At 46.0% G+C, this 13,242-nt stretch overlaps 1 protein-coding gene across 5 annotated transcripts in view; it reads left to right on the top strand.

The window, feature by feature from the left end:
• The window catches only part of TBC1D4 (TBC1 domain family member 4), a 110,420-nt gene that overhangs the window by 69,568 nt on the left and 27,610 nt on the right, over positions 1-13,242 (top strand). For 3 of the 5 annotated variants that reach the window (XM_044437878.1, XM_044437877.1, XM_044437881.1), the window contains exons 10-13: positions 622-848; positions 4,789-4,938; positions 11,276-11,436; positions 12,978-13,187. In XM_044437878.1, the coding sequence (XP_044293813.1) occupies positions 622-848; positions 4,789-4,938; positions 11,276-11,436; positions 12,978-13,187 (748 nt within the window). The remainder of the gene's footprint in view (positions 1-621; positions 849-4,788; positions 4,939-11,275; positions 11,437-12,977; positions 13,188-13,242) is intronic. The other 2 variants (XM_044437880.1, XM_044437879.1) reach the window with 1 other exon arrangement.

Below are 13,242 nucleotides of genomic sequence, written 5' to 3'. Positions count from 1 at the left end.
CCCAGTTGGCATGCAGGCTCTAAAGCCCTGGCATTTAAAACCCATCCTTTCCTGTTAGCATGCGATACACTTCGCATTTATTTCCTGTTTAAATAGTTTCTCAGCCACGTGCACCCTTGGGATTATTTCCCCCGCAAGAAACACGGATGCAAAGCATTTCTTGTGACTCTTAATTTTCCTGTTGCTCTTGTCCTGGCAGAGCCCTTTTTCCAGGATGCTGCTTTGGCAGGACAGGAAGCCCTGTGCGAGATCTTTGCAGGAAATGAGCAAAGAAGGCAATTCGGACGCGAGCCTGCGCCCCTGGCTTGAATTGCCTTCTCCTCCCTCCCCGCCAGGCATGCTAAAATAAAATGCCTGTCCAGTGGCGTTCGGCTGGCTTTGTGTGCAGCTCAGGGGCTGTTGTTTGTCTCGGAGGTATTGTCCGTAAGAGGGCACGACCTGTCCGCCAGCCTGCTTGGCATGGCTTGCCACCCGCAGGCGCAGCAAGCCTGCTTCTTTCTGGTCCAGAAGGAGCAGCATCAGAAACGGTTTGGTTAACGGCAGGGATCGTTCTGCCGTGCTTAGGAGTGGGGGGCTGCAGAAGAAGGCCCCTCAATCCTCTCTGTGACTGCCTGCTTCCAGGAATGTTCCTCCGGGGAGTCTCCTCCCACGACACCCCCTTCTTCTCCCATATCCTCCATTTGGAAGCCCTTCCCTGAAGAGGAGTCCAACTCGCCCCAGTTCAGACGACGTGCGCACACTTTCAGCCACCCACCCAGCAGCTCCAAGAAGAAGCTCAGTTTCCAAGATGGGAGGTCCCAGAGCGTCCGCTCCCCCCTCCTGAGGCAGAACTCTGTGGAGCAGAACAGGTGAGTGGCCTTGGAGGACTGGGCAGGGTGGGTCGTGTAGTCACCTTTCCTTTCCTGATGGTCCATAGAGGTGGCCCATATCCTGGAATTCGAGGTCAAGAAGTGAGTCAGCACAGTTCCTCGGGTGCTTTTCCTCTCTGTAGGCGATTGGAGACTAACTTGAGTATTTATAGCATAATCCTAAGCATGCTTTACTCTGAAGTAAGCATCGGTGTCTTTATCTGGACTTCTTCACCTGTAAGTATGCATAGGATTGTAGCTTTAAGTTCTTGTTTGCTGCATACCCAAATCTTTGACCCATGGATGTGTGTTTTTGTTTCATTTTGGGTTTCTCATGTCACTTTTATGGGGTGGCTATGAAAGATTTTAAGCAACTTTAAGTACATATAATATTGATAGATTACATCTGTAAGCTAGAAAGCCACTATAGTGTATTGATTCGAAGAATAGTTCTTTGGGCACAGCTTGGTCAGTTTCCTCCTCAAACCCTGCTGAAGAGAATGGGAGACACACAAGAGCAGTTGGCCTCATGAAGTCGCAAGGCTTATTTATTTAAATATAAAGGGCATTTGCTGTTTTGATAGTGCAATGGCTTCATTTATATTAACATGTACAGACAGCTTTTCTGATGCAAAGTGACAGAGAATAAAAACGTTTTTTTCTGAGAAGCTCTGTCAATCAGTAAAAGATAATCAAATTAAAATCAAGCATTAAACCATGAGGCTCTTAAGCAACACATAAACCAGAGCAGCATTAGTGCTGGTACAGTTCATACCCCACCCCAGCTAGGGTGAGGGGCAGGGAGAACTTGCTAAAGGCGCCCTGAGAATGGGAAATCTTACAAAGCCAGTGATGGGATTTCTCTGATGTAACTGCAAGGGCCTCATTCTGCATTCTTGTCAGCTATACAGTGGGACACAAGAAGGTGTGGGGCAAGGGAAGGATAATACGGGATCCGATGGTCCTAAAACCCCTTGGTCCCAACCCATTTAGGTCTTTGAAGGTAATTATAGGCACTCTGAATTGGGCTCCAAAGCAAGTGGATTGCCAGTGAGGTTCCAAACCTGCAGCCCTGCCGACATTCTGGCTGCCGAATTCTGCACTGGTTGCCTCATGTCGTGTAAAAACACACAGCATGTCCTGGTCGTTTCCGATGCCGCCAAGGCATGTTTGTCCTTGGCAGAATCTGCCATGTGGTGCTTTAAGAAGTTGAAAATTCCTGTGCTATGGCAGTTAAATTTTGGTCCTTCAGGCTGCAATTTTATGCAAACATAGCTGGGAATAAGTAACCAGTTGAGGTTACTGCAGACAGACATGGATTGCACTGTTAGTGCCTCTCAGTGTTTCACAACTAGAAATCTGGTCACTTGTAGCTATCATGTAGCTCTTTTAATAAACTCGCTTGGAAATAAGTGTGTAATGCAAAGCTGTTGCTCTTGTCTTTGAAATTCCAGCATCTTCTTCCTCGTACGTGCATCTGCATAGTTGGGTTATATTCCGGGGGGATTTTGCAGGGTGTGTAGGTACAATGAGACCTCCTAAATGCAGCTGCAGGGGTCGGTTGCATTCATTGCAAGTGCTGTAACAAATTTATGGAGGAAGCTGAATGGCTTACCCCAAATCACTACTTAATTCACCCACAATCAGTGGAGAGTGGCTAGAACGAACCATTTCAGAACCTCTCCAACTCAGATCTAGTTTCCCTTATTTCTAGGGGACGGAGGGTCTGTATATCCTTGAGCTCTTAATATACTAATCAGCTTTGGTTGGGGTTCCCCCCCGCCCTCGGTTGAAGTGATGGGCAGAACAGCTTGTTCAATTTTAGTGGCCGTCCCTACTGAAGGGGTGGTAACACCAGTACCAGAAATCTTGGTGGCCGAGCATTCTGCAGAGCGACACGTTCATCCAGAGAGCATAAGGAGAGCCACGCTGGATCGCCCCAGTGGCCCACCCAGCCCAGCAGCCCATTCACGCAGTGGCACCCTAGCTGCCCAGAGGCTCCCTCGAGCAGGAGGGCTACCGCAGTCCTCTGTGCTTCCCCAGCCCCTGGGCAACCGGTGTGTCTGCATAGTGCCTCTGCTACTCGAGGCTGCGCTTAGCCAACAAGGCTAGCAGCCACAGCTAGTCCGCTCCTCCATGAAACTGTCCAGTTCCCTTTTAAAGCCATCGAAATGGGAGGCCATCCCAGCTTCCTGCGGCAGCGAATTCCACAGATTAACTATGCACCGTGCAATGGAGTACTTCCATCAGCTCCAGCACGGATCTTGCAAAGTCAAGGGGGGGGGGGTCTTCCTTGTTTGTGCCTGAAGATGCAGGGGCCCCCTCTGCTGACAGTCTTGCTTGTGACTGGGACAACTCCATGCAGGGGAAGGAGATGGCTGCAGCTCTGGGTAGGAGCCCCTTCCCAAATGGCAGGCAGTAAATTATCCCCGGCAGAAAGTCTCCTGCTAACAGCCGGGAACCGGAGATTTACTCATGTCTAAGTCAAGTACTAGCTGCGGGGCCTCCGCAGAGCTGGATTCCTCTTCATACTCTGTTCTGCAGAAGGGGAAATCAGTTGGGTGCTTGTCAGAAAAGTGACCTTGGTGTTTTTACAGATAAATTTAATGCCTGCCCTTTTCCTTTTGGGCGTTTTTGTTTTCTCAAATTGTAATCATGATTCCCACTTCGCAGCAACAATAATTGTGTTAGACTTGCTGACTGCATTTGTTTGTCTGTCGCTGCAGAGCTGCTGACTTGCTTAGTCAGCGGGTTTCCTGGTCAGGAAAGCAACTTACTGCCGCAACAGGGTCATATGTTGTTTTTATGCTCATGTGCAGACTCAAAATGACCAACTCAGAAATGTTTGCTAGCCAAAAGGGGAATGACCAGCCTCAGGTTTTACAAGCCTGAAGTAATTCTAATGATACTTAATGTCTTTTTCCACTAAGTGCTCCTGGTAGAAGTGTTTAAAAGTTTGGTGGATCACTTGTCTGGTAAACTTACTTAGCTTCTCAGACGTTTTTGGCATAACCAAATTTTAAACCCAGATCTGTTCACCTATTACCTATTTATCAATCTTGAAGTGTTTGGGATGACTTTTTTCTTACGTGCTTAAGGTGGCATGGTTTGCTTGAGAGCTTTTCCTTGCAAGTCCATCCCTGGAACAATTTAATTTTGACCTACGTCTTCATTCCATAGTCTGTAAGTATAAAGGAACAAGCCCCAAGCCTTAGTTTTATTCCTTTATTAGACCCCCACCACGCACATAGATGCAGAAATCTGTAGAAGGGGTGTTATCTTTCTTTGGAAGCAGACCCATTCCAGAAACCTGGTGGGAGGGCAGGATGAGGGGGTCAGTGGACTAATCGGATTAAAGTTAATGACTCTATTAACTTTACTGTTTGAAAAACACGCTTAAAAATCCGACACTGGCAATCCTCCAGGGTCTTTCTGATTAATTACTTGGACACTTCAAGGGTAGTAATGGGGTTACTCTGTCATCAGCTTGCAGTGGCCACCCAGAATGGCATGCAGCGTTCCCTTGCACCTTCATGACATGTATCAGAGCAGATGTGTGCTGGAATGCTGCGATGTCCAGGCGTGGCTAATTTCGGGGGAACATTGCAGTCCGAGATGGACGAGCATAATGCCACGGAAGTCCTTCATTTTGCACCGTCTGCTTTGGTCCACAGCATACCGGGGACCATGGTTTTCCTTAGATCCCAGTCCACCACAGAGCAGGAAATACAGGGAAAGGTTCTACACCTGTTTGGTTGCATTCAAAGGCAGGCCTGTTGTCTTAGGATTCTGCAGCGTGTGATGCAGGCAGTGTTTTGGTGATAATGTCCATTGCTGTTCAGGACTTAAGGCAGCCTCTAGCAGGGTGAGTCTGGGGTTGCTTCAAAAGTGGTTACACTGAAACTTACGTTCTGCGCTTTCTCTTGTTGCCTGCTGTCAGGCCGACCACCTCCCGACGCACTCACAGTGAGAGTGAATCGTCCATGCCGTCCAGCCTCCCTTCTTCCTTTTCTGCCCCATCTTTCCTGAAAAGCTTTTACCAGAGCTCAGGAAAGCCATCTCCTCAATCCGAGAACGAGCTCCCCGAGAGGTGAGAGGACTGGTTTTGCCTGGCCCGTGTGGTGTGCACCCCTGCCGCTGGCTTGCGAGAGGAACTGTTTGTACTTGCTGCCGCTTCCGATCTGATCGTTCCCGAGCATCCCTGAACAGAGCATTCTGGGGAAATGCTGCTTGAACTTGCTTTTCCGCAGCACTGTTTGCATTTCTGAAGCCAGAATTACATCTCCGTATATCAACATTGCCATTCTCGTGGTCCTGGGTCTCTTCTCTAAAGCTCACGATGGTGCTAGCCTTGAAAATAGGGTTGTTGTTTTTTAATGGTCCTATAAAACTTGGATTTGCCTCTCCAACCAGTATAATCGAGTGGTTCTTAGATGGGGAGGTCCCCTTGGGTTGGCCTTGGCCAAGGGCAAACCAAGTCTCCAGGTTGTGAAGTGGGCATGCTGCTGGTGGTCTGCCTCACAGAATTGCCGTACGGTTGATTGGAGGAGATGGAGATGATCAGAGCACTTTAACAGGAAAATTTGCCCTGTTGTAAGACCACGGCAAACTTGAGAGCCTAGCAGATTAACAAAAATGTGCAAAAAACAAAAAAGCAGACTGAATATTAAGTTCAGGGAAAATACCCAGCTGTTCTTCGCTAGAATTTTGGGGAGATTTGTGTGTGTGTGTGTGTATAAAATGTGGCAATGTTGATGAGCTTAGTGAACACCTACTAATTAGCTTCGTTATAGCGCACTGAATGGCAGGCGTGCTGTGGTTGCTCCAGTGTGACTAACATCAGCATGGTTTTTTAGAAATGCTTTGAACTTTGGCCCGTGAGCTGCACCACCTCGGCTTACGATGATGGCTCCCTGGGATCTGCGAAGCATGTTGTGGGGCTGCCTTCCTCAATCCAGCGACTGCCAGATGGGATGGACTACAGTGCCCATCATCCCCAGCTGATATGACCTAAAGGCCAGGCGTGATGAGAGTTGTAGTTCTGTGCATCTGAAAAGCAACAGGTTGGGAAAGGTGGGGAGACCTTATCCGACGCCTGTGTGGCAATCCAGATGTTTGTATTTCCAAGGCATCCATCAGTGGTGTGTTGAGGGACATGCAGCCATGTTGCACCCACAACCATTGCTCATTCTGGTTGGTCTTTCTTAGTAAGTGTGAATTACTCTCCACTCGCTGTTAGCGGGGTGATTATTCGGCCAGAAGCTCTTGCGCCGAAGCACTTCCCTTTCCTAAGAACTGCAAGGCAATTTTTAAAAGACATTTTTGGCACAGCTGAACAAAGCCTTCTGAAGTAACGCAGTGCATTCCAGGAGCATCTGTGGGTGTCCCAACGTTATTTTACCATTGCAGCGTATTGGAATGGTTTGGGAAATGTGGTTGCATGAAATTTGGGCTGGCCTTCCTTCCTTCATGTATTTATCGTATTTACATACTGCCCCAATAGCCCAAAGGGCTCTCTGGGTGGGTTACAAACATAAAAACCCCACATACAACAATGAAATACCCAGATAAAACACAGAAACACTAAAAACACTAAAAAATACAACTAGCAATAAATTCATTGAAAAAAGTTGCTCTGTAATACAGCAGCAGCAATACGATATTAAAATATAAATACACAGAATTTGCCAAGTGTTAATTTTCAAATATCTAGTGGAAAAAAAAAGTTTTGACTGGCGTAGGAAAGATAATGTAGATGGCGCCGGGTTTACCTGAGGAGCACATTCCAGAGATGGGAAGCCACCACTGAAAAGGCCCTTCTGCTATTCACTCCCCGCCCCTTTGAGGCAGATGCATCCTTCATGGTTCTTCTGTCTCGCTTCTAGTTTGCTAGGGATTTTTATTACGCTGTCACTGGAGGCCCACAGCCCAATCCAGCACTCGTGAAGCACTGGTTTTGAAGATGTGGGAGTATGTCTGAAGTTCTGCTCGAGCTTGTGAGGAGACAGGCAGCCTAGTATCTGTCCTGTAGAGTTCAAAAGCTCCTGGTCCGTGTTGGCTTGCCCAGAGCATTCTTAATGGCTTAGAAGAATTGGCAGCCGGAAGAGGGAAACACCACTTCATAGGTTCCGACGGGATGGGCGGAGGGTTGTCCAGCGATGTCAGAAGCAGCGAGCAACTAGGGTGCACTACGTTTAAGAGTTTTGGAACTCTTTGGCTGCCATCATGTACACGCGTTTGGTTCCTGATCTTTTAAATCATTCTAACTGAATGGATTATCGTTTGGTATGGCAATGTAGGCAAAACTGAGATGCATCATGCCAGTCTGAGCTGCCTCGGACCCAGCTAGACCACCCAACATTCAAAAGGAGTCTGAACAAGATGTTACTAGTCTTCCAAAGCTGAGCAAGGTCAGATTTTGTAGGATTTCATTGAGAAGCACCTGAGCTTCGCAGAGTTTATGCACACAGATTCCCATAAGGAGGATCCGACCCTGCGTTTTGCTGCCACCCTTCTTGCCTGTGGCATCTCATGACCCTCCGCCACAACTGGCAAGCTGGTGCTGGATTTTTTGTTCGAAAGGGCTGCTCAGACAGCAGTTCTGTGGTCCTTGGCTGATCCTTGTTTCTAAGCCCCTGAACTTGGCCTCTCTTCGTGGTCACTACACGGGGTCACTGCATGCACTGCATGGTTCAAATGATTATCAGATGCGTGGAAAACAGAGAGCATGGTACTGTGGCTGGACGGAAGCATTTGCTTCATCTGCAAGCGACTTCTGTGTTGCTGTTGCTGCTGGGCACCCTGATGTCATGATGCATTTCATCTAGTGTGCAACAGTGAAATTCTCCCTGAGCAAAAGGAATTACATTATGAATTACTTTTTCTTCTTGTGGTTTTAGGTTAAGCAGAAATATGCTTAACCCACTGGGTGACCTTACTGGGGTTAGAGCTTTGCAAAGAGGTACAGAGCATCAGAATCAGCCAGTCAGAGAATTCACATTGATAGGAACTGTGCCGCATCAGAAATATTTTCAGTTCAGTTGTGAAACTGGTTGGTAAGATAAAGTTGAGCAAAAATCTGAGCTGTCCCCTTTCTCTGTTCCTTGAGTGTTTGGGTTGGCCAGCTAATTTCAAAAAGTACAGACTAAGAGGTGTGTTCGCTAGTTCCTTTGTGGCCCTTCAAAGGAAATGAGAAGTGAAAGTGAATTTTACAGTAAGAGAATGCACATTTTCTCCATGGGCAGCAACAAGAAACAGCTACTTTTGAGTCAGTTGTAAATTGTGGATTAAACTCCAGGAGCAGGGCATGGATACACATAAAAGATGGAGAGTCATTTCAGGAGACCATCCTGAGAGGATGTTGTGAAGATGTAGTGATTCGTGGGGGGAATTCTTGCCGCTTAGGAGGAGCATGGCTGTCTTTGGAGAAACTCTGTGTTAAGCCAATGCAACTTGAAGAAGGAAGTTTGTCCATGGTAGAGATACGGTCCAGCCAAGCACCTAACAAGGGAAAATAGGTTTCTGCCACTGCAGGTAGGTGAAGAATTTTGAGAATTGCTTTTGGGCTGTTGTGCAGTGTATCAGCGACAAGTTAAAATGTCCGAGGCAGCTCACTGCAGGTTTGCTTTCTTACCTCTGTGCGCTGCTTCAGTTCTAAGAAAAAGTTGCCATGTGGTTACAGAGAAGTTTAGCATTGCAAAGGATTTATAGCTGTTTTCCTGGTTCTGTAACTGACGCGCTAGAGACTGCGGCATTGGCTTGAATCAAGGATGCTGGGACTTCTGCTGATGTACTGTTAAGAAAACAAGACAAGAAGCACCCAACTTTCAAGGCAGTGTTATTTGTAAGAAAGTAAGTAAAGTGAGTTTATTGTTGAGACCATGAATCATAACATAAAAGTGCCATAAATACCATGAAACAGTAATGATAAAACAATGAGATAATGAAAATTATAAAATAAAACAGTCAAAGTTATAAAGAAAAGGTTACAGCAAAATAGGGCCAGTGCTACAACCGAGAGTGTAAAAAGGTCTTTTTGAGTTTAAATGAGAACAGCGCAAAGGTGGCAACTTGATTGCTGGCAGTTGGGTTTGTTTGTGTTTGCTGGACAGACCACAGTCTAATGGAGAAGCTAATAGAAGCCCTTCCCCTGCCTCTGCTACTGCTGATCCCTCTAGCATGGATCAGCTGTGTTTACCTTGTCCCATTAAGCATTTCTTAACTTACAAAGATTTACTCCCCTCCCATCCTTAGAACTAAAATGTTAAACTGCAAAATAAATGTACCCCATTTGCTGCATCAATACAAGACATTCTGAGAAAGTTTGAGGTTTGCACCACAGGTGTCTGCCTTTTTTTCTAGCTCACCCGTTCTACTTCCGTATTTGTAGTTCTGTGTATGTTAAGCAGGTTGCTTGTTTGTATACATTATTTACTATTATTAGGTATAGTGCTCCAGTTTAATTTTGGTTGATGTATGAATTGCTTTCAAATACTGGCAGTTCTATTGATAGTTTAATACTATAATTTAAAGAATTCTGTTGGTTTTAACTAATTCAGTAAAAGTGTACAAGGGTTATAAAGGAAATTCATAATAGACCCTTTTGAGTTGCAGAAAAAAAATATTTCATCTTTGCTGGTGCATAGGACAAATGCTGAGGCCCTTCTTTCATTCCTTCCCTGTGTGAATATGATGGAGACATTTATTTATTAAATTTCTAATCCGCCCATTAGCCAGAATGGCTTTCTGTGCAAGTAACATTCCTTGCTTCAGTGCAATGTGCCAGCGAGTGTTGTTGAGATACACAAGAATGTGCCCAGTGCCCTGGACTGTCTGGGAATTTAAAGCTCTCACGTATGGTTCTTCTAGAACATGCACAAGGTTAGGGCTAGGAAATTCAGGGAGGGCTAGGACATTCAGGGAGAGGAGGAGAAAATAGCATCTGCACAATGCTTCTGATTGCTAGCACTAAGGACCTGACCCTCTGCAGGCATCCCTTCTCTGGAAGTGCTTCAGGACTGGGGCTTAACCTTTGCAAAGCTTACCCTGTAACAGCAGGCACAGACAGACTGTAAGTTGGGTTCTGACAGATCACAGGATAATTTGAGCAGATCAGCAAGTTGCTTGAAGAAGGCTAGCTGTGTTCCAGTGCCCATCCATTCGCCCTCTCCAATAATCGACCTGCAATAATATATGTAGAACCATATATTGTACTACCATGCTATGCCACTGTAGGGTTCACGAGATGGATTCTGTAGTGGGCTCCAATCCTTCCGCCACCATTTTGCATCTTCCTCCAGTTGACACCCCCTGGCATTCCATACAGATTCCTCAAGGCCAAAAATTGCATTATCGTATAACACCAAGCATGGTTGTTACTGGCCGGGGCATAAGGATGGTAAATACAGTGAAGCCCTGGGCCCATTCGCCTTCCCCAGCTTGGTGCCTTTCAGATGCATCGGATCACAGTTTTCAGCATCCCTACATTTTTGCAGGTTTTCTGCAGAGGTTGTAGAAAAATACTTCACTTTAAATAGGTCTTCGCGATTGTCAGTGAGAGCTAGGGTGCAGTGAATTATTCTTGCGCATTTTCCTCCTCGGTGCATTTCCCTTGTGTCAGTTTAGAGTCAAAAAGATCACAAGTAAAAGAAGGAAAGGTTTCTTCCAACAGCCACTCTGACCACCTTTGTGGTCGCCCCATGTTGGCTTTACATTGCATCCACTAATCTACAGAAAACCTTTGGAAATCACAGCTGCAAAAGCGTGGAACAAAACGTGCCTCTGCAGAAGTAACCGTTGGATGCTCCAGTCGCTTTCCTGCACACAAATGCCTCCTGGAATGTTGGTGTAATTAGGAAAGAGAGACTTAATAGATCTTGAACTTAATATTCGATTCTGAACCCCGTTTTGATGTGTACAATGCTTCCTCCTCTATCCAAAAGCCCTGAAGGGATCATGAATCTTCAGGTCACTAGAAGCTGAGATTCGCAGCATTCCAGGTTTAAATCCAAGCCTATAGACATGGGGAGACACAACAGATACGGAGCAGTGTCTTGATTTGGGCAAGGAAGATTCTAGTGCATCTGGTTCCTTCTTTGACGCAGTGTTTGGCTTTAGTGATTCCAGAACGGTTGCGTGGGACTTCGAATTGCTTGATGAAAACACGGTTGAGCGAGTTCTAGCTACAATGTACGTGAGCATGCATGGCAGGGAGCAGTGGAGGGGTGAAAATGCTACACCAAGGGCTCGACTAGGGGTAATGCACCGGCCAAGTGAGCTCATGGGAACATTGGGAAGCCCTGATGTATGATTCTTACACAGTCTGGGAGCAACGGAAAAGGCATGTTTGCTGGTTTTGCATGGGTCATTCGGGGGCTTCAAGCCATGCTGCTTCTTGATGACTTGGTTTTTTACATTTTCTCATGCAGTGATGGGGAGAGAAGAAAAAGGACCTCCTCTGTGTGCAGCAATGACTCACTAAATGCTGGTGGAATCACTCTTACGCCCCGCCGGATCTCCTGGCGTCAGAAGATCTTCCTCCGGGTCGCATCGCCCATGAAGAAATCCCCCTCAGCAATGCAGTTTCAAGGTCCGAGTGCCTCGGGGAGAGCAAGCGATACATTGTCCTTTGATTTTCTATTTTCAAGAGTAGGATTCTTTTTTTTAAAGTCATGGGCATGATCTGCACGGTGTAAGCTTGTTTGGTCCGTATACATGTGTTAACATTGCCACATCGTTTTTACTGGATGCTGGAGGTTACCATCCACGTCCGAGGGAAGTACGTGATTTACTGGCTACCTTTAAATGAATTAAATAAGGTTTTCTAAAAATAGTGCTGTTGCCCTTAGCAGTTCCCTGCCTGGAAGTAACGGCTGAGGAAGTGTTAGTGGAGAGACACAGGAGCAGATCTGGAACGGCAGCGGGCGGGGTGCTGAGGTGGTGAGAATACCTGCTTGAATAGGTCTTGAGTTCTTTTGGTTTTGGTTCTTAAAGAAGTCTGCCTTCTGCTGTTTCTTGAATTAATTCTGCAGCAGACAAACAGAGCGAGTTAAATGCTTGCTTGCTGCTGTTCTTTCTGCCAGCTGCTCATCTCAGACTTATGGCAATGCTCTGAATGAGAGCACTCCAGAATGTTCCAGCCTTGGCAGCCTTGCTCAGTAATTGCAGACTAAATGCTTGCAGTCAGTAACAAATCTCTTATTAGTAAAAGTTGCTGAAATATAAATGAGGGAGGATTTGGTTTGCTCCCTTTTCGGAGGTTACAAGAACTCCATGCTTTACTTCTGCTGGTTCCCATCATCGTATTAAAAGGTATGTTACTGTCAGGCCAGTGAGGTAATAGTAGCTTTGGATGCACTAATTGAATTTTGCAATTAGTAGCTGGGAGATATTTATTCAAAGGAGGCTATGGACCAGAAAGAAATGTTTCAAATGAGCCAGTATCTTTTCAATATGCATATTTTAAAGCCCATTGATGGCACATTAGGTAATATAAAATCTTGGTCCCTCACTTTCCAGAACAAAACTGGTGGATTATAAATGTCCTTTTGCATTTCTGATTGGATAAGTATTTTCAGAGCACTACAGAAGATTAAAGATCCCTCATTAGCACCCATTATATTCAAAACTGAATGCAACTGGTGGAGCAAATTGCCAGAATGTGTTGCTTGTCCTTATGGTAGATCAAATTGTCAATGCCAGAAGTCTTAAAGCTTGCGCTTACTCTTGCATGAAGAAGCGGTATTGGATGAGATAAAATCCAGAGCAGAACACTACGATCAGTCTAAGAAATTGGCCAAGAACTGTTCTGTCCTCTTCGGATGAGGGCACAGTCATGCCTGTAACGCCTGTGCATTTGTCCCCTTGACTTTATTTCGATGAGCTCATGCCATGGAGTGCAAGATCGCAGTGTGAAAAGGTTTCATGCTCTGCCCCAAGGAGCTTACAGTCTGCAGTTTGCCATTGGACTAAAGAGAAATGGGACAGAGGTCACCACGGAGCATCTGTGGTTACATGCACTTGGGCACTTAGTTGGATTTATTTAATAAGTCCCTGGCAGTGATGGTGGCAGTAGGTTCTTCTAGCGGACCATGTGCAGAGAATCTGTGGCTAACCTACCGTCCTTTGCAGATGGAGGGGATGGAAACGAATTGTTACCCTTGTCTCCCCTTGCGCCATCTTTCGATGAAGACCCGCTTGTTTCCATATTACAAAACGATGATGCCCAAGACAGGACTGGGGAGAAAAAGAACTCAGAAGAGCTGCAGAGTCTGTGGAGGAAAGCAATCCATCAGCAAATACTGCTACTTCGGATGGAAAAGGAAAACCAGAAATTGGAAGGTTAGTGAAGGTTAATGTCAAGACCAAGAGGCCCAACGATCAGCAAACATTTCTT

This window comes from Varanus komodoensis, unplaced genomic scaffold (genome assembly GCF_004798865.1).
Source record: "Varanus komodoensis strain SLA01 unplaced genomic scaffold, ASM479886v1 scaffold31, whole genome shotgun sequence".
NCBI lineage: Eukaryota > Metazoa > Chordata > Lepidosauria > Squamata > Varanidae > Varanus > Varanus komodoensis.
The sequence above is the reverse complement of the archived record's forward strand: the minus strand, read 5'-3'. Positions and strand labels throughout refer to the sequence as shown.